General features: G+C 32.1%; 4 protein-coding genes and 1 non-coding gene across 5 annotated transcripts; 3 read left to right on the plus strand and 2 right to left on the minus strand.

The window, feature by feature from the left end:
- Positions 1-1,075: 1,075 nt before the first annotated feature.
- On the plus strand, positions 1,076-1,477 carry LOC123914991 (egg cell-secreted protein 1.3-like). Its single transcript, XM_045966151.1, has one exon. The coding sequence runs from the start codon at positions 1,076-1,078 to the stop codon at positions 1,475-1,477; it is 402 nt and encodes a 133-aa protein (XP_045822107.1).
- A 209-nt stretch (positions 1,478-1,686) lies between these two features.
- Positions 1,687-1,760, plus strand: TRNAI-AAU. The gene has a single exon. It is a non-coding gene; the product is annotated as a tRNA-Ile (tRNA).
- Positions 1,761-2,062: 302 nt separating this feature from the next.
- LOC123916893 (citrate-binding protein-like) lies at positions 2,063-3,169 on the minus strand. The gene is made up of 2 exons (XM_045968467.1): positions 2,851-3,169; positions 2,063-2,721 (listed from the first exon to the last, which is right to left on the minus strand). The coding sequence occupies exons 1-2, from the start codon at positions 3,115-3,117 to the stop codon at positions 2,341-2,343; spliced, it is 648 nt and encodes a 215-aa protein (XP_045824423.1). The 5' UTR covers positions 3,118-3,169; the 3' UTR covers positions 2,063-2,340.
- A 3,381-nt stretch (positions 3,170-6,550) lies between these two features.
- Positions 6,551-7,662, minus strand: LOC123916341 (citrate-binding protein-like). Its single transcript, XM_045967779.1, has 2 exons — positions 7,341-7,662; positions 6,551-7,095 (listed from the first exon to the last, which is right to left on the minus strand). The coding sequence occupies exons 1-2, from the start codon at positions 7,602-7,604 to the stop codon at positions 6,715-6,717; spliced, it is 645 nt and encodes a 214-aa protein (XP_045823735.1). The 5' UTR covers positions 7,605-7,662; the 3' UTR covers positions 6,551-6,714.
- An 11,306-nt stretch (positions 7,663-18,968) lies between these two features.
- On the plus strand, positions 18,969-21,951 carry LOC123913905 (probable mediator of RNA polymerase II transcription subunit 26c). The gene is made up of 9 exons (XM_045964815.1): positions 18,969-20,276; positions 20,378-20,446; positions 20,536-20,618; positions 20,727-20,794; positions 20,907-20,959; positions 21,081-21,114; positions 21,209-21,345; positions 21,465-21,558; positions 21,649-21,951. The coding sequence occupies exons 1-9, from the start codon at positions 19,869-19,871 to the stop codon at positions 21,768-21,770; spliced, it is 1,068 nt and encodes a 355-aa protein (XP_045820771.1). The 5' UTR covers positions 18,969-19,868; the 3' UTR covers positions 21,771-21,951.

The following is a 21,951-nucleotide window of genomic DNA, read 5'->3' on the forward strand; positions in this document are numbered from 1 at the left end:
TTTACACACTCGCTTTCTACGTTGCGAGGAGTCAAAATTGAAACGTCGGGGAGCGCGTGTGAGATTCGGGGGGAGCGAAAAGAATATTGTTGTTATAGTTTTTGGAGATTGAACACAAGACAAGAGTGTCATTGAACTATGAAATAATGGGCCTACTTCGGGAGTCCTACGTACACCCCTCCTTGTCTTTTCTCACTGTATACAGTATATTTTTTTCTTGGTTCAATTGCTTTTTCCACCCCACTCGCCTGCCCATTGCTCCCCTCTTGTCTCTCCAACCCTATCCTACAAGTCGGATCAATATTCTCTCCATTTTATACCCTCTTTATTTTTCTTATTATTATTATTACCAAAATTTTGAAAATATAGATATAATAATGTGACATTTTGTGGATCTTCTTTATATAGTAGTATGACCCAAATAAAAATATATAAACTCCTTCCGTCTCAAATTCTGAGTAAAAAAAAAATCACATTTATTGAAAAAATAAAAATATAATAATTTGAAACTTTATTGGTTATTTGATTATGAGAAAAAATGAGAGAGTACATTAAATATAATTTGCATTTAATTTTATGTTAATAATTAAGTGAAAATCAATCTTAAAAATTGATATTTTTTACTTAAATTTTGGGATAAAAAAAAGAAATTTTCCCCCTTATAAATTGAAATCGTTGAGTCTATATACAAATCATCATCATCATCATCATCATCATCATCAAAATAATTTTGAGCCAAATCCATCATTTCTCTATGTGTAATACAAATGAAATGACTATAGCAATTCTCAGATTTAATTTAATGCCACCTCCTTATGACTTGTGTCCTTAATTTTTCATGGCTCTTTTCAGCTGCTCTCACTTTCACAGTTACACTTCTATATATCCCTCTCTATTAATTTCCTTAGCTGAAAATAAATTATGGAATTGGAAACACTATCGTCATTCAATTTAAGACTCCAGAGAACCTAATGGCCAAACATATGCTATATAAATCACCATCACCCATTGCACATTCTTCATCACATTCACACATCAAAAAATCTTCATATTCATCTCTTATATCCAAAGAACCATGGCTTTCATTTTGAAGCTATTTGTTATCATATCCTTGGCATCATCAATTGTGACCTCAAGGTCTTTGAGCTCAACAACAACACTAGCCACACGTTTAAAATTATTTGATGGCACAGGTGACAATAACAAATGTTGGGAAACAATGTTTGAACTTCAACATTGTACTGGCGAGATTGTTCTATTTTTTGTCAACGGTGAGACACATCTTGGATCAGGTTGTTGTAATGCTCTTCTTGTCATAGCACATCATTGTTGGCCTAATATGCTTACTTCTCTGGGTCTTACACATGAAGAAACTGAAATTCTACGTAGCTTTTGCGACGGTGCTGCTTCCGTTGATAAATCGTCGCTGTTACCATCTGTTAATGTTGATGCCCCTGCTCCGACCAATGATAATTGAAGTTCCTATTCTTATAAAATATATGTGTCACGTCTTCTTCATCAATAATAAAATGTGATTTTACTAGAGAGCTACTATATGAAATATGATATTATTTTCTTTCCCATTCTTCTCTTTCTTGTTTTTCCCCTGCTATATGCTTTTTGAATATTGTATGTCGTATGATCAATTTAAATAAAACGATTATGTGCGATTTGTTAACATCAAATGGCCCATTAGCTCAGTTGGTTAGAGCGTCGTGCTAATAACGCGAAGGTCGCAGGTTCGAGACCTGCATGGGCCATTTGTTTTTTTTTTTTTTTTCTTTCTTTCCTCAATACTTTTTTGGCTCTTTCTCCTGAAAGAAAATGCACAAAAAATGATTTTTCCTTCCCTCAATAAACTACTCCAGGCCAACAAGAGTTGCTTACGTGCGAAGATACTTTTGTTTGCCAAATCTTTAATTTCTTACCTTCTCACAATGTTATCTCCAAAGGCCAAACCGTTTACAAAAACTGGTTATTATATTAAAGACCACAATGCTACACATTTCTATATTATAAATATTTTTTTTGTCAATAGATTCAATAACTCCAATGGTTTTTTTCTTAATTCACACAGAAAATCCCCCATCTTTTAACTTTACGTTCTAGAACTACAAATCAAGCTTTCTTCATTAATCATTAGTCAATTCCTTGTTTTTTCTCCAAAAGAATTGAAAGTTGAAACTAGAGTTTTGGTCAGTTCTAGGAATGCATATTGAATCTTATCAAACCGAACAATACAAGAGTTCTTAACATTAAGTGTTACATGTAAACAAGTCCTTCCTTTATCATGTCTTATTCAATTTTAGTAATAAAATCAAACAAAAAATTTAAACCTTCCTATTTTTGAAAAACTTTAATATACTTCCAACGAGATTCCGTACAGTTGGAAGGATTGTTCTGCAAGTAAACGCCAAACTTGAAGTAGTGAGTGTTAGCTCCACGACCAGCTACATCATACTTTAGATCTCCATCGATATAAATCTTAACATTGTTAGCATCAACATCATGAATCACGTTTACTCTGAACCACCTATTATAGATATTTGGAGTTAGAATCGGAGACTCGTAGTAAGTAAGTGAACCATCGTATATCCTAAGCATTGCAGTTGTCGCATAAGGACTTCCTCCGAACACTTGCATAATACTCACCCCACTTGTGCCGCTTGGAATATATCCATACCCTTCAAATTGCCATATACCAGATGTATAATCATATCCCTACAATTCCAAAGTGAAAAGTTAGATATCAATGTCATGCACACACGCCAATTTTAAATAAGCAACAAAAAAATCATTCTATATTCAAAATATAACTAAATAGTAAATATTGTATGAGATGAGACTTACACTGATACGAATCTCAGTTCGTGGTTTAGTATTAGTGTCATTCTTAAAAGGCTTGTCTGTAGGGTATACCCAAAATTGGTGCACTCCATTTGTATAACTGTAACGTTGGTTTTCTTGAACATCATAAGGCTTTTGAATAACAAAATTTGAGTTATCTAATGAAACAGGGGTGAACCCTTGTGTTGGATCGACAATAGCTGAAGCAAGTGTGGTTTGATAGATGATTACTTGCAAAAGGGCCATGTGCAAAATTTGTAACAACGCCATTGTTTTAGGTGGAATATGCTTCGTTCTTCTTTTCAATGGAATGAGGATGACGTTTGTGCTACATGGGTGTAGTGTAGCTAGGAGTATATATAATATGTACAATATTTTAAAATACTATGTGTGATCAATTAGATATCAATGAAATGGTTCAACCCAACCAATTTAAAATGCCCAGGAATAAATACCTTTTACTATTACAAAGAGGGCAAAATGCCAAAGTAAATAGAAAACTACATTAAAATCAACCGAATAACAGGAATCTATAACACATCATGCAGCTCATAATTGACCAATAAATAAAATAACCAACAAAAAAAATATTTAACTACATACAATTCAAAGTTTTATCGACAATCTTGAAGTTTAAATGAGGTTGAATCAATTGAGACAATTGACTGATTCTAGATTTTAGTCAAATTCAATGAGTTAATCTGAATCAAGTAGTTGACAATGCATGATGATGAAGTGTGGGGATCCAATATTTCACATGTAAAATAGTAGCATACATGTGAAATAGTCATGATGTTGACAACCATGCATTTTTTTTCTCTTGACTATTAGCTCTACCTTCGACGTGTCTAGTTCAATTTGACTATTCAGGTAATGTTGAGTCCAACCTTTATCATTTAAGTCATGCCAAGATCCAGGCGTCCTGTACGAACACAATGACGTGAGCTACACGTGCTTCGGCTCTACGTGATCTACACGAATGAGAGACGAGAGCTACACGTGCTTCAGCTCCACCTGATCTGCTTAAACGAGTGACAAAAGCTACATGTGTTTCAGCTCCACATGTCATGTACGGACGAGCTCCACATGAATATCATAGTTATAGCTTATCGGGTCTAGACATCTGAATCTAGGAAAAGGCCCGTTAAGTCAAGGAATTATTAACCATAAAAGGAGGCACTTAGAAGGAAAAAAAAGAGATTCATTCTATTGTAAACAATGTATTTCAATCTTAGTCATTTTTTAAAGTGCTCTAGAAATCTCAAAGGCAACTCACATGTTGAACTAATCTTGTGTTTAGATACGTGAACATTGGCGCCTACCGTCGACCGAGCTCCACCTTCATTATCTCATCATCTTGCTACAACTCAAATCCACACAAGCATCACCTAGTTTGGGACGGGATGAAGACTCTAAACTACTATCAACACAATTATTGAAGGCCTTTCGAGAACTTCAAGATAAAAACATGAAGTAACAACTGAAAAACAAAGAGCAACTTCTGTATTGATATGAGGCACAAAGCCCTTACGTAGCTCTTTAATTTGGATGAGAGGTCCACGACACCTCAACTAACTGACTTGGAATATCAGTGCAACAAATTCCCCACCTAGACCTTCAACTCAGTTTAGAGGAATTTAACAGGATGACCTTAGAACCTCAGTAGAGCAAGGTTCTCACCTAGATGTTCAACTTGGATGAGATGACTTAGATAGGTTGGCCTCATAACCTCAGTATAGACTAACCTGATGAAGAACAAACACTCACGCCTTAACAAACTTAACGTTTGGTCGAATGTGGACTAGTAGAAACAGGCCAAATATAGTACAAACGCCTACACCTTAACATGCTTGAAGCTTGGTGGACTGTGGACTAGTATGAATTGTCACACCATGTGGCTATACTATTTTAACCTCAAACAACTAGGTCGCACTCTATATCAACTTAGCCATTCAAGACGATCTCAACCAGCTTGGTCCTTCTGGATGAGCATAACATTGGCTTTGTCTATCAAGACGTGCTCAACAAACTTCACCATTTAGGACAATCTCAACACCAACTCGATCTTTCAAGACAAGCTTAACCAGCTCGACCACGAGCTCCACCAGCATGTCTAACTCATCACAACCATAAACTTCTCCTTCAACATGCCCGCTTCAACCGAGCTGCACTTTAATTAGGATTCAAATCCGAATTGTCCAAAATAATTATTTTTTTACTAAAGCTTATTAATTTTTTGAGTTTAACCAACTAGCTAGTGATACACTAATTAATACTCTAATTTTATATGAACTATATTATTTTTAGTTTCTAATTGTTTCATATTTTGCATAAAGAATCATGCTTTAATTAGGTTATCACTCTGCTTTAGGTTATCACTAAATGCCATGTTGAACCCTTCATTCTTAAGTACTTATGCAAACTAAAGATAAATTTTCCTCACCGCATGGAAACCAGTCCCTCAATAATCCATTTCAACGAGAGTTGCTCACTGTGCATAGATGACTTTTTTTAGAATGAATCTTTTAATTTTGTTTTCCTCAATTTTTTTCAATTTTCACATTTCAACTATCAATCATTTTTTCTCCATATATTTTAAATTAAAATATTACTTTATATTTATCATCCAATAATCTATTGTTCCACATTATTTCCTCATATATTTTTTTTCACTTAAGAGAATCTTTTCTCGACTTTTTTTATTGTCAAAACAATTTTGTCACGCCGCTTTAGTTGATTAATAATGCTTACCTTCTCATAAGGTTATCTCCAACACAATTCCAATTTTGTCTTTTTCCTTTTTTCATCCTATAAAATTTATGCAATAAACTATTTGAGCATGGTGGTGACTGGGATTCGGATTTTGCTATAGACGAACTAAAAAACTAAATCAATATAATTAATCATTTTAGTATTATTCTTTTTTTATAAAATCAGCATTAATTTATATTAGCTTAAAAAAATTGAAGCTTTTTCTATAAAAAAAAATGACATTGTAAATATATGATAAGCTCATAGCTTTCAAAAAAAAAAACTTTTGTTTTATTTAGGAATTTCCAATGTCTAAAAGTAGCAAATCAAAAATATATATGACATACTATATAAGTGGTTTAGTTGCTTTTGGAGTTTACACTTGAGACTAGGTGACAAAAGGTTTAGTATTTAGAGGTGTGTTATATAAGCACAAAAAAGTTGGACAAAAATACAACACATCCTTTCTCCACTCATAGCACGGATATCGAGACGTGCAATAAATATTAAAAAAAAGTAAAAAGTGTAGTTTTGTTGTATTTTTATTAAAAATTTGTGTTTAAATAACATTTTCATAACCATAAAATTGAATTACAAAGTCAAAGAAGAGTGATAAAAGAAAATGAATACACATCATATTCATATGGCAATATGGCTTATATTTGACATTCACATTTTTAATAAAGTTTTAAAAGTTGACATTCACATTTTTATCTTTTTCACTCATGTCAGTATGTCACATCGTTCATGTTCATTTAAATTTACGTTGTAAAAGAACTGCAAAAGCTTAGTCCTTCTTTGATTTATTTTTTTTCAGTCCAATTCAAGTACTCATACTCGGATAATTCTCAAATGAATACAAATATTCTGACACATTTTTTAGTCACATACACATAAAAAACATAAAAATAAATAAATAATATATAGCTTTTTTAATTACTCTTGTGCACTCTTAAACATAATCTTTTTTAATTAATGCTATGAAACAGAACAATACAAGAGTATTTCCTTCTCTATATTATTTATTTAAGTGTCATAAACTACATAAACAAGTCCTTAGCTTGCATTTTCTTGTCTTATTTAATTTTATTTAGTACTATGCAGAAAGTACACACTTTATTTTCTACAAATTTTAATATCCTTCCAACGAGATTCCATGTAACCGGAAGGATCATTCTGTACATAAACCCCAAACTTGAAGTAGTGAGTGCCATCTCCATTATCACCTCCATTAAACTTGAGTTCCCCATCAATATAAACCTTAACATTGTTAGCATTTGCATCATGAATCACGTTCACTCTAAACCACCTATCATAGATATTTGCCGACAGAACCGGAGACCTATAATAAGTTAATGAACCACTATAGACCCTAAGTTGTGCGGTTGTCGCAGCAGAACTTGCTCCGAACACTTGCTGAATACACACCCCGGTTGAGCCACTCGGAACATAACCATATCCTTCAAATTGCCTTATACCAGATGTATAATCGTATCCCTGAAAGAACAAACTTTTATGGTATTGAACAATTTTTTATCTTATATGGTGTTTGCTGAACAAAATTATATTTTTTGTCTTATAATCATGATTTTTACGTGTAAATTTATTATTTATCTCAATTTTTTTATGTGAATTAATGTATACTAACATAGAGCACTTCAATTTTCAAGTTAAGTAACTTGAAATTAAAAACAAATATACAAAATTAAATTTTGTCATCGTAAAACCAAATATACACTTACAGTTACACGAATCTCCGTTCGTGGTTGTGTATCGCTGCCCATCATGAAAGGTTTATCTGTGGAGTATATCCAAAATTTGTGCACACCATTTGTAAAGCTGTAACGCTCGTTTAATGAAACATCATAAGGCTTTTGAAGAACATAGTGTGAGCTATCTAATGGAACACAGGTGAACCCTACTGTGGGATCGATTGCAGAGACAAAGAAGGTTGTTTGATAGATTATTAATGGCAAAAGGGTGAGGTGCAGAATTGGTAGCATCATTGTTTTAGGTGGAAGATGACTGGTTTTTTTTCTTCGTGAGGAATGAGGATGGCTTCGTTGTGCTATATGGTTGTAGATAATTAAGGGGTATATATAGTTGTAAACATACAATGTTTCAAACTAGAAGCTGACACCCTACGTGTCTATTCGACTTGTGCAAGACCTAATTTTTATTAATGATATATTTTCCGTTCAAAAAAATTATGGTCAAATATTTTTGTAATAGTTACTAAATTGATGAACTTTATATACGTTGAAAATTACTTATGATATCTATATATTTTATAAAATAAATTAAAATATAAAATATTATTGTTTATGAATTAAATTGATGATTATTTATATTATTGTTCAACAATTTTTTGTTTAAAATATTTTTGCGTAGAAATTCAAGCTAGTATTTGGATTGTGGCTTCTAACTTTAATGTGTGGATGGGTTCACTTCTTATTTCGGTGGCTTTCATAATATAATTTTTTTTTACATTATATAATATAGTTTTTTTTTTTTTTACGGAACATTATATAATATAGTTAATTTAACTATATTATACTAGCGGGCCAGGTTCCGCGCCTGCCTGTGTCTAACTTATGTACCCGAAAAAAAAGATACGCCTTATGTTATGGTGAGTTTGTTAATAAAAGATTTTTGTTGCTACTAAAAAAAAGCAAGGGTAATGTTGGTATTATGAAAATTCTACCCCAAAACTCATGTATTCTTTTTATATATTATAGTATAGAATAGATATAGATGAAAAACCATAAAAAAAAGAGAGGAAGTTAAGGGCAATTATGGAATAATTAAAAAACCATAAAGGAAGTTAAGGGCAAAATGGACAAAAAAAAATCCAGCACAAACTCTCTTATCCCCTTTATATATTGTTATAGATAATTATATATTTGGTCCCTTATGTTTATTTTAGGTTTCAATTTGGTCCCCTATCTTTAAAAAGTTTCAATTTGGTCATTTTCGTCAAATTTTTGTTTAAATCGTCGACATATCTAATGAATTTGCGTACATGAACCACTTAGGAGAGTACTATGTGAAATTTTAGAAGAAATTAACTAAAAATTTAACAAAAAGTTCGAAAAAATTAACTCAAAATTTAACGAAAATGACCAACTTATGTTGAGATCAATAACATAAGGGACCAACTTGAAACCTTTTAAACATAAGGGACCAAATTAAAACTTAAAATAAACATAAGGGATTAAATATGCAATTAAGCCTATAGAATAGATATAGATGAAAAAACCATAAAAAAAAAAAAAAAAGTTAAGGGCAATTCTGGAATAATTAAAAAACCATAAAGGAAGTTAAAGGCAAAATGGACCCAAAAAAATCCAGCCCAAACTCCCTTATCCCTTTATATATTGTTATAGATAATGTAAAAAAACTATATTATGTATTCAAATGTGACGGATCAGATGGCGAAACATAGATTATCCCGTAATGTGGATTTTAAATTTTTTTAATGTTATTCTTAGTTTTATTTTTTTGCCTTTTTGAGCAAACATTGCTTGTACCAGTTTTGTTCACGGTTCCTAATATGTTCTATTAGGGGCGTTGCCCCTTTTGTTCATATAAAAGAAAAATACACTCACAAACAATACAAATTCAAATAAAATAATGTAATTAAAAAAAAAATCAAATAAAATAATGTAGTAATATTATTATCTCACCTAAAATAATAATACTAATAATATAGTATTAAAAATCATATCCATGCTTTGACAAAAAAAAAATCGTATACAAGTTTCCATTGGCAATAAATTGGATCTTATCTAGTATTTATGACACACGAGTCCTTGTCTATAGTAGTAGTTTTTTTTTTTTAAAAGCCCCTTGTCTATTTGTAGTAAGTTAGATATAACGAACTATATATCTAGACTCCAATCAATCTACTATGCTGATTTCTCCTTTAATTAGTAAGTGGGTGGGTATTGTGGATCCCCGTTCCCGATCGGAGCTTCATATGTGTAGAGTTTTCCTTAGTTCAAATATTGTGTTATATTTATATGAAGTCAAATGAAATATTTATAGATTAACACAAAATTAAGCATAAGTAAGGAGTGTCAAATAATAGAAAAATACAAGAGTTTTAAAAAACAACATAAAACACATACTCCTCATTATTCGATTCTACATTTCAAACAAGCAATGAGATTAAACCACCACATATTCACAAATCAAACATAAAGTATTTCTTTCTAGTCTTTAATTAACCACCATCATCACCATGACCCATATTCCTATTAATGTTATTTTCAAACTATCGTCTAATACTCAAACTCAACCACATCTCTAACATTACACACATTCTTCAACTAATTAGACACTTTCCTCCCTCCCCTCATACGGCCATCCTCCATGCCATATTTAGCACCAACACTTTGAACCACAACCCCTCTTGATCAACCAACAACCTCCAACTCCACTATGCTAAGAGATAAATTAAATTCTCTAACTTCATGACAAACTGTATCTCATTTCACCCATGTAGGAGCTTAAGTAAATCGGTAACGATAACAAGACATATTTGAGCAACATTAACTGCCCACTCATGGACAAATGGTTGCACTTCCAACCATGTAACCTCTTCGAAAAAAATTCAAGCAAAGGTAACCACAAAGCATGGCGACGAGATCTGAGAATCTTGTCTTTCACCATACAAATACCCTTTCTAGCTCAATATAATTGTCAATATTTTTATTTATTGTAGTTCAATTAATTCAACTTTTATTAACTAAAATTAATAATAATATTTTAGTAAATTAAAACTATTTCATCAATACCATCAACATAACTAATCGCACACAATATAAATCAAACACATTTTATAAAACAGAAAGAGTATTAAACACTTTGCATATTACTACATTTGATACTAAATATAAGAAAAGTTACTTAAAAAAAAATTGATATATTTAACTTAAATTTTAAATCTAATTAATTACTTTTTCTTGATCCAATTTTTTAATGTATTTAGAGCCAGATGAAGCATAAAAAATAATTGAGGTGTAAGTGTCCTCATTGCCGTGTACACGAGGGTTGTTGCTACGATATTTATTGTAGCTAAGGCTGCTGCTGCTGCTGCTGCCTGTTGCCTTAGGCCCGACGTTGGCCAACCATATCTTTTCTTTGACTCAACTTTGGCTAACCATTTGCAAATTGCAATCACTAATTTGGTAAGATGGTTTCTCTCCCGACCCCTCGTGATTCTTTTATATCCCATAATATTCTAATTTTGTTCTTGCAGAAAAATTCGGTTCGCAGAAACCGAATTTTTAGAAATCGAAATTTGTTTTCAAGGTAAAAAAAACTTCGGTTTCTACAAATCGAAGTTTTTTAAAGGATAAAATTTGAAATTCAGGGGTATAAAAGAAACACAAGGGTAGGGAGAGAAAACATCATTCGGTAATAGTCAACTAGAGTATTCTTGTAGAAGCTGGCCCCCACTAATGAGCAACTCTCACAAGATGAACAAGTTGCTTGAATTATTAGAGAAATGTTGACAAATGTTTAGCGGTAATTGTTGAAAATTTAAATTTAAATGTGAAAATACAATCTTAAAAGTATGAGTGTTATAGTTAATCAATTTTATAAATTGTCTATTGCATATCAACGTTTAAAATTATCTTTAATTATAATTTTAGTCCTCTATGAAGTTTGGACTCGAATACAGTCATACAGACACAAAATACGACACGAACACGAGGACATCATTAATGAAAAAATATAGGAAACGGACACAGTAATATATATTTTATATATTAATAAAATAATGCAATTTATGGGCATAATTTATAGAGTCTAAAATGAGAAATAAAATTTATGTTTATTTAAACTCAGTATTTTCAATCAATAAAAAAAAAACACATAAATCCACCAAAACAAACTGAGTACTTCAATTAAGAAAAATTATCTAAAACAAAATGATGCAAATCATACCTTAGTCACTTCACATTGAGAAAATCATCCTCTAAGTCTAGCTCATCCAAATACAAGTAAGCAACTTCAAAGCAGGGGCGGAGCCCTTCATGGGCTGGATAGGGCCATGGCCCGCCCCAGAATTTTTAATTTTTTTTTCATAGGTATACTATTTAGCGGCGGTTATAAACCCCCGCTAAATAGTTTGTGTAGTTTGTTATATTTTGTTTTGCGGGGGTTTCAAACCATAAAATCAAGTAATCTTTAACAGGTTTGCATTTTGCGGGGGTTTCAAACCCCCGCAATTGTTACGTCCCAGAATTCAAATGATTCAAATATACTTTATAATTTATTTTTTTAAGCATCCCTTCTAATGTTTTATTGTTTAATAATTTATAGATGTCTTAAAATGTGTAATTTATTTTGTCGAAGTATTTAAGTATATTTTTTTGGAGAAAAAAGTACTCAAATTTTTATTTAAAATAGAGTTTGTGCATAAAAATTCATGTTTGATCAATCTTTTATTAAAGAAATTTAAATTTTTGTTAGAGAGATGCATATAATATTATAAACATAAATACAAAAACTAATTAAAAAGTATGAAGTTTACACATTTGATATAAAATATATTTCATAATATATTTTTAAAATTTATTTAATAAACATGTTAATGGTTCATCTTTTGACTATTTTTGAGATATCCATACTAGACAGACTCTCAATATGATATGTCTTTTTTTAGTAATTTCTTTTGCATATTCGATTTATATTTGTAGCGGCCCGCCCCAATTTTTCGGGCTAGCTCCGCCACTGCTTCAAAGTGAATAACAAAACACAAAAACATCAAACGAAAGGCAGCAAGCGAACATCAAACGAAATGCAAAAACACATACTTATGAGTCTGTGACTGTGACCATGAGAAAAAACGCAGCGGCGAATATGTAACAAGCATAGAAATAAAAAAAAACAAAGCAACTCATTCAGGCAATGATCAACCAAAACAACAAAAATTAAACCAACATCAGAGACGTTTGCTTTCTGGAAAGCGAACAACTTATATACAGCTCGACAACCAGAGAGTAGAGGTGGGAATAGGCTAGGCCGAGCTAGGCTTTGCCAAGCCTGAGCCTGGCCTGTCAAAAAATCGAAGGTCTGAGCCTGGCCTGTGGCCTATCATAGGCTTAAATTCTAGGCCTGAGCCTGGCCTTTTGAAAGTCTGATGTGGCTTGTTAGCCTGTTTAAAAGCCTATTTCATATGAACATATTTAAATAAATAATTATATTTATTTTGAAATATACTTATGAACTAATAAAATAATGTTCCATTTGATATTTTAGAGAATTTGACTATATATGTCATCATATTTCAATTCTAGTTTATAATAATATATGTTAAAAACTAATGTAGATTAATAAACTTAAATTACTTAAAAAGTTAATAGATTTATAATTTAATCAAAGTATAAATTTTAATATATAAATAATAATCGTAATAAAAATATTATTCATGTTAACTTAAATAGGCCGGCCTAGTAGGCCTCAAAGGCTTTTTTAATGGCCTGCGGCCTGGCCTTTTTAGCTAAATAGGCTTATAAAAAAGCATTGGCCTGCTCTATTTAAAGAAATAGGCTGGTCTGGCCTGAGCCTATGTAGGCTAGGCCTTAAGGCCATGTAGGCCGGCCTGGCCTGTTCCCACCTCTACCAGAGAGCGAACGTCACCCGATCGCAAAAAAAAAAAAGGAAAAAATGATATAAACGGTCAAATGTGGGTAATATTCAATTCTTTGTTGATTGCACCCCTAAACGACCTAGAATCCTTCAATTTTGACGAACTTTTTGAGTAATGCGGTATTTGGAGGGTTTTTGAGTTTTTTATTTCCGTTTTGAGTAATTGCAGAAAATGGGGGGAAGAAGATGAACATGATGTGTACGCTGTCTAGAATGCGAATGCTTAACGGAATTTTCGCCTTCTAGGACATCGAGCGTGTTTACTTAAAATTTCTCCCTTGGGTAACAATCACTTTTTTTGTACACTAGATCGCTTTCTAGATTGCAAACAAGTCTCGCTTTCTAAATGGCGAGAGGGTTAGTTTGGTCATTTCAGAGGATGACTGAGAAATTTTAGGGGGAACGAAAAGCAAAACTCTAAGTATATTTCAATCTAAATAAACTGTACGGCCCAACCCAAGGTGAATGTAAGGCCCAATTCTGCTTATTAGACATATAATTGTGGAATTTTTCTCTTTAAGCCCACCATATTGTTCTCTGACCCCTCAAAATTCAAAAATACCCTATTATTTGGTTCGGAAGATAAAACATACAGTGTTCAGAAGATATTTTTCAAAACTCCCCTTTGTTTAAACATATTCAAATTGTCTTGTTTGACTTTTTTTGGCTTATTTATTATTTCATGCTTGTCTTTAAATTTCTATAGATTTTTCACCTTCACCCCGTGAGCTTAGCTCAATTAATGGGGACATGAGGACATCTTATATATTGTGTAAGAGTTGAGATTCGAATCCCAACACTCCATTCATTTACATTTAAGATAGAATTTCTAAACACTAAGCTATTAGACAAAAAAAAAATGTATTCACATTTAAGGAGTATTTTCTTATTGTTATTTTTTCACGTTTAATTATTACATGTTCATAAACTCCTACGATTACCAGTGGCGGAGCCAGGACCCCGTGTCAGCGGGTGCAAAAATTTTAACTTTTTTTTTATCGGTAAACAAAATAACAAATACTACTGAAATACCCACACACAATTTCGAAGTCTCAGATTTGAACCCCAAGTAAAAACGTCGAACCTAAAAATATTAATATTGACTATTGAACTAAGACTTAACAACAATTTTTAACTTTAATTAATAATTATAAATTTTAATATATATCCATATAGTTAACTTTAATTAATAATTATAAATTTTAATATAAATTTTAACTACACATGTGGTCCCTTACGTTTATTTTAGGTTTCAATTTGGTCTCTTACGTTTATAAAGTATCAATTTGGTCCCTTATGTTTATTTTAGGTTCCAAGTTAGTCCTTTCCGTCAATTTTGTCACATGTGGCAGCCAATTTGCATATGTGGACTGACACGTGGCACTTGGACACACTGACACATGTACTGTTCAAACGGTGTTAGTGACAAAACCAACGGAACTGACTAACTTAAAACCTAAAATAAACGTAAGAGACCAAATGTGTATTTAAGCCTAAAATATGTAATGTAATTTTTGTCATTTACTTGTGTTAATAGTGTGAAAAGTCAAAAGCAAGCTGATGAAAGACTATAAATCTTTTCTCCAATTTTTCCTACATAACCGATTGCGACAGTGACTCAGTGAGTTTTCCAAGTTTTTTTTGACAATGACTCGGTGGATATAATATCTGACTCAGTGTTTTTCTAATAATTGACTCGCGATAAAATATCAACTATTAATACAAATATCTTAATTAAAAAAAAGGCATATATATTTCATAGAGTTTAATTATTGTGCACTGTCGGTATTTTTTTTTTTACACATACATTCAATGACGCGTTGCCACATCATTTAATGAATGTGACACATCATATATTTTTAATTACCATACATGATGTGTCGGTATATTATTGAATGCATGTGCAAAATAATTTTACACCGACGATGTATATAAATTAAATTCTATTTCATAAGAGAAAGACGTCTACATATTTATATTTCACTTAAAAAAAAGAGAGAGAAAAAAAAATAGAAGTGTCTATATTATTTTTTTTAATGACAAAGAGAAGTGTCTTATATTAAAAACTCATTTTGGTAATTAATCACCCAAAAAGTAATTTTGATATAAACTATCTAAAGAATATAAATTGGTGAAAATCACTTTTACTAAGTGTGTGTTTGGCTTGGCGGTGACTAAAACTGAGTTTAATAGAATTGAGTTTGAAAGAATTGATTTTAGTTAGAAGTGAGTTTGTGTAAATTGATTTATGTTTGGATATGCTCATATAAAAATGATTCTTATAAATTAATGTTGTTTGGATACTTTAAATCAAAATTGATTTTGAAAATATAGTTACCAAATTATCCTTTTAATTCTCTTTAAAATATCCCCTCATTTTTAGATACAGTAAGTACAAGAAAGAGTAATTTATTTTTTTTATGAAAGAAAGAATAATTTTATTGGATTATTTAATATTGCAAAAAAAAAAGGATAGTGTATAATATAAAAATAATTAATAATACTAATTTATTTGTGCTAGATCTCTGTCATTGTGTAGAAACTTTCATCAAACAAATTGAGCACCGCACCAACTGAAAAAACAAGTTGTTCATATATCAGTTTTAAGGAAAAGAATAATTTCAAATCGGAAACCATACAATCTTTGTTCCCTTCTTCGACATATGTCCTCTTCAACAACAACCTTACCATGATAGACATAAAGGGTAATAAGGGAAGAAGGTGTTGGAAAACAAAATGTAAAATTCAGAATCAATTTAGGCAAACGCAAAAGCTCCAAATTGGAGCTTCAGGTGAACGTGAGTTTGGGACACAATCAATTTTCATTGTGTTGAAACCAAACATAAAATTTTAGGATAAAATCACATTTAACTTTTCAAACTCACGTTTGGGGCCTTGTAACTCCAAACCAAACAGGTACTAAATGTATCCAAACATAAATCAATTATGTTCAACTTACTTTTAACCAAAATCAATTCTTTTAAACTCAATTGTATGAAACTCAATTATGTTTACCCCAAACCAAACGCACACTAAGAGAACAAAAAATCATTGTCTACACACTACTAAGTACTAACAAATATAACATGTCATGATCAGCATGGCTATACCAAATAACACTACTAATATAAAAATAAGGTTATCTAATCTAACTACCAATTAAGAGACATTTGATTTGATAGATACTTTTATGTCACGTGTTTGTAAAGTTAATTTAGGTATGTAGACCTCTACAAAATATGCACATTATTATTATTAAAAGAAAGGATTTATTTTCGAAAGAAAAGGATGAAAACCAATTTTTTTAATTTCTTTATTGTTAAATAGTTTAGTGGTTAGAAACTTCATTCTTAAGGTGGATAAGTGGGATCATCGGGATTTGAATCTCAATCCCTACATATATAATGCAATATCCCGCCGAGATGATGGAAACCAGTTTTAGTGTGTGCTTATACATTTAAAGCTAAGATTCGTTTTAATGCAAGGTGCATTTTTTTTTCACCATCAGTATTCGGTCCAGTGGACCGCCTAATCTGATTCGATGGTCAGTTTTGACATTAAGTCGTTTTCAGCTCCCTCTTGACCGTAGTTGTGGAAGATCAAACTGTGGTCCTCCTTACGAAATCTAACGTCAATCACGACCAACTCACTATTGATGGAAGGTACATGTTTTTATTTGTTTGTTGTAGGTCTTATATAATTGTTTTTCCTCCTTTCATGTTATTCAAATATTTAACCATCACTATTTACCTGTTCATGATCATACTCAACATTAAATACACGATACCAAATCCACAAAACCAGGGTTGTGATGAACAACAGTCCAATCAACAGTGTTTTACATTGAATGTTCTTACTGATTCTTTTAAAATTTCATGTGGATCTTGTTTTTTTTAGAGTTGTGATTCCATTGTTGTGAATAAGGAGATTGTTTTATTTCAAAGAAATCTTTCAATTAATTATCACGGTGAGCCCAAATGAAAAGGTTCCACTTTTGTTGGAGCTTTGCAGAAAAGAACTTTATCATTTGTCATCAAGTCCAAAGTCCAATTCACCAGAGGAGAAATAGTCCTGCATGTTACCTTTGAAATGAAATGTTTTATCTTAACTATGCATGTGTTGGGTTGGGACATTGTTTGTAGATAAGAGACAATTGTTTCACTTGTTATATTTGATCATTTATCTCAATTTTCATCCGACTTGGTGGATTTTTGGAGTTGTATAATATTCAATTCAATCATTTGATTAGATTGAGAGTTAGTTTTGCTCCTCTAGATTTTTGGATGAACAAATTATATATCCCAATTAAGAACATCATTATTTTTGTGAAGGATCCCACTTCTCGTCTCATTTTATATCTTTTGTGTGTTCTTTCTATATTTTTTTTTTATTAGATTTACCTAGCTAATTTTCCTTCGTTTTCTCTTTCATTCAAGACATTTACGTTAAGTTTTTTTTAAAAAAATCATATTATAGTGAATACTTATTAGGTCCACACCACCGTTGCCCATACATACAAACTAGTCTATTTTTTTAAAGGTTTTTTTTTTCTTTTCCTAGTTTGTTTCCGGGCAAAAGAATCCCACAAAATTTTGAGGTTAGGTCCACCAAGCTCTCTGTCTTTTTAGGTGGCATGACATACTATCTCATATGAATTGATCGTATTTGAATCAGAGAAGACATCGTCAGTGATATTTCTTTTTGGAAGGAGGTATCTAAATTATATAATCTAAATACATCAATTTTTTTTTTTAACCAATATATCAATTCTATAATAAACTTGGAAAACAAACCTTTTCATATATAGAACCAGATAGAGTAATAATAATTTAATTTCATGAAAAAAACTACAACTAGTAGGGCTGAGCATGAACCCAATATCCGACTCAAAATCGATATAACCGACAACACATTGAAGCATTCGGTCGGGTGCGAGTCGGGTCTCGGGTCAACAATTGCGAAAAAACGGGCATGAACGGTTGCATACGGGTGGGTACAAATTTCTAAAATTCTATCTCTCTATAATCGAAATCGACCGAACAACCATTAAAATGCAAATTATTTTTTTCCTTCTCTTCCTCTTAATCTCATATACTCTTCTCTTTGTTGTTTCTATCCGTCTTTGATATAAGAGAGAAATGTTATATTTTACAAAGCTTATAAGTTATAATATTGGTGAAGGAGGTGCGAATGATATTTTAATTTAGTTCACTTCTACTTGATCATTTATTGTCTTTAGATCTACATAGTTGAAACAAAGTAACTGCATCTCATCCTCTTTGTTTTTTTAATTTAGTTCGTTTATCTTTTGTTGTATTGTGTACGAGGTATTGAACTATTCCAAAATTATGATTTATTGGATAACGAATGAGTTTTAAATGTAAACAAAGTTTCAATCTAACTTTGATATAAAAAAAATTCAATCTAACATGTGATAACCGACCCGTTCAATCCGCCACATGTACGACCCGACAAAAAACCGAAGATATAGACGATCAGAATTGTGTCCAAATTAAATGATTGCGGTTTTATCGGTTTGGTGATTTTTAGTTCGATCCCGACCGAAACCGACCCATACTTACGTCTAGCAACTAGAATCAATCAATCCCAGAAAAAAAAAAAAAAAGACAAGAAATACGTAGATAATTTAATTTGTTGGCGGAACTGTAAAATTTGTAGATATGGAAGCATTAGTATTGGATTGGAACAATGAATGAATTGATGAGTAAGTAGTTCCAATGTGAATAAAACACAACACACGTTTCAATATTCCTGCATTTATTATATGTCGAGTTTAGCCTATGAGTGGCCACGCGGAACAGATTCATTCAGATTTTCTTTCAATATCTTTTCTTTTTATTTTATTTTATTTTTCTTCCCTAATTAAATCATAAAAATAAACTTTTCGCCCAAAAAAAAAAAACCACTCTCACCAAATACCCCTGTTTTTGTCCGTTCACCTCCCCTTAACCTAGCCCACAGCAACCAAAAAAAAAAAAAAAAACCAAACATCCCACAAAAACACAAAACAAAAAAAACTTGGCACCAAAAGCATTCGCACCAAGTTGTTAATGTATGTGTGTGGGTGGAGCCGCTGGTATTAGTATTTCTCTCTCACCGGCTACACTCTTCCCTCCTTACCCCCATATCACTGTACATACATACATACATTCATTCATATACATTCCCACATCTTCATATTAAACAAAATCTTATTAAATAATTTCAATTATCATATCAAAAATTAAATCAATAAAATTATAATCATAATTTTCTTCTGGAATATACCCACTACTACAACAACAATATCAATCTCAATTTCACATATTTCACCAACCTAATTTCCGATCTCACAAACCACACCGTAGATCTAAACCTTTTCATTTCTCATTCCTCTTTCGATCTAAACGTCACCGTTTTATCTTTAGATCTCGCGTTGTAATATCACAACAAAAGAATCTTCTAGTTCTTTTATTTTTTGCGTTTTCTTAGCGTTTGTTAGCGTTTTTATTTTCTGAAAAGGAAAAAAAAAATATAATAAATCCTCTTCTTCAATCTTCATCGCTAAATCGGAGTCTCCGATTCATCGAATTTGGGAACAATTTCCGATGGATTTGGACGATTTCCGATCGATTTTAGATACGGCTGGCGTTGACGTATGGATGTTTATCGACACGGCGATTTCCGTCGCTTCTCATGATAACGCCGGCGAGTTGAAGCGTCGAAGAGACGGAATCGTTGAGCGACTTTACGCTGCAACGACTGCTGCTCCGGTTTGTCTGAATTGCGACGGCGGAAACCGTCTCGTGAGTGATGGAAATCATGTTAAGAAAGAGAATAGTCCTAGCTTAAGCCCTGAACGTCAACAGCGTCGCGGCGGTGGTTCTCCGGCAACGCCGCAGTCTCAGGGAAACGAGGATGGTGAAGATGAGGAGATAGATCCTTATGGTGGTTTGTTTGAAGATGAACAGAAGAAGATTCTAGAGATTAAGGAGCTTCTAGAAGATCCTCGCCAGGTTTTGTTTTTAATTTCATTATTAAATTTATTAATCATTAGAAATGAATGAAGAACTTCGCTTCTGATAATTTTTGTTTTTATTTTTAATTTTATTTTCAGTCTGATGAATCTTTGATGGAGTTGCTGCAAAATCTGGTGGATATTGATATTACATTCCAAGAGTTGAAGGTAAATTGATTATGTTTATTACATTATTTTCATTTTCATGTGCTTTGTGTTGTTTTGTTGATGTTTGATTTTGATTTTAATTCATGTAGGAAACTGACATCGGGAGGAACGTGAATCAGTTGCGAAAACATCCATCGAGCGATGTTCGCCGATTGGTGAAGCTACTTGTCAAGTAATTGAAGAAACATAATTTTGATTTTAATTTTTTGAAGAAATTAATTAATTTTTTTTATAGCATTGATTGAGTTTGTGAAAGTTGGTTTTTTTGTTATGTGTGTAGGAAGTGGAAAGAGATTGTGGATGAATGGGTGAAGCATAATCCACAGGGAGGGAAAAACACTCTGATGGGTAATCTTAATTTTTTTGGGATTATTTGTCAAAGAGTTAAAAAGTAGAAAGTTAAAGGAGTTGGAATATTCGTTAATGGGTAGTAGTAATTAATAGTATTAAAAATTTGCAGCTGATGGAGATTCACCTCTGCAGAAAACCACCCCAAATGGGCATAATCATCAGGTCAAAGAAATCTTTTTATTCTATTTGCTTTCTTCATCTGTAAAGTTTAATGGAGTTAGTTAACTTTGTTTTTTGGTTTTCTACTTGCTAATGTTGTATTTTATTCTTTTTGTTTTTGCAGATTCCTGATTTTGCGTACTCTCCAAATCCACACAGTGAGTATAGTTTCTGATTCAAATATTCTTGTAACCTTATTGATGCCTTTTGTTTCCATTTGGTTGATAATTGATATGCTTTTTGCTGACACAGATGGAAGTTCTGGTTCTGACCGTAACAATTCTGAAGTCGAACCAAAACCAAAACCTAAAACTGTTCCGCGCAAAGACCCACCTCCTAAATTAAGGCCATCACCTCCGGTTACCGCCCCTACTAATGCTACTCAAAATGTACGGTTTGAAATTTGTCAAAAGTTTGTTGGGATGTTATTGTCATGTGACTCATATGAGTCATATCCCTAGTGTTTAACAATTAAGTTTGATACTGACATAATGATGAATGATTGCAGAGACAGAGAGAACAGAAAGAGAGCAATTTTGACGCGGAGAGGCTTGCTACGGCAAGAAAACGGCTTCAAGCGAACTATAAAGAAGCTGAAAATGGTTGAATTTTTGTTTCTAATAATCATAATTTTTCATGCTAGTTCTATTTTTATCTAAAACTGACATGTTTTTTTGTGTGTTTATTTATAGCCAAAAAGCAAAGAACAATTCAGGTGATGGACATACATGAGTTACCTAAGTCAAAAGCCAAGAATGGTTACTTTCCAAAGAACAGAGGTGGTGGCAGTTCTCAGGGAAGACAGCACTGGTGATACAATGATCCATTGTTTTTGAGCAATTTCAAGTGTAGAAAAAGCTTGTGGCCTTTGTGGGGGTTTGGGATAATATATATTCTCAAACGTGTTCATCCCTCTGGATCACTATAAACATAATTTTTCTTTTGGTTTTTATTTACTTAAATTAATAATCACTGAAGAAAAAAGTTCTCCTCAA

This window comes from Trifolium pratense, linkage group LG3 (assembly GCF_020283565.1).
Source record: "Trifolium pratense cultivar HEN17-A07 linkage group LG3, ARS_RC_1.1, whole genome shotgun sequence".
NCBI classification, from domain to species: Eukaryota; Viridiplantae; Streptophyta; class Magnoliopsida; order Fabales; family Fabaceae; genus Trifolium; species Trifolium pratense.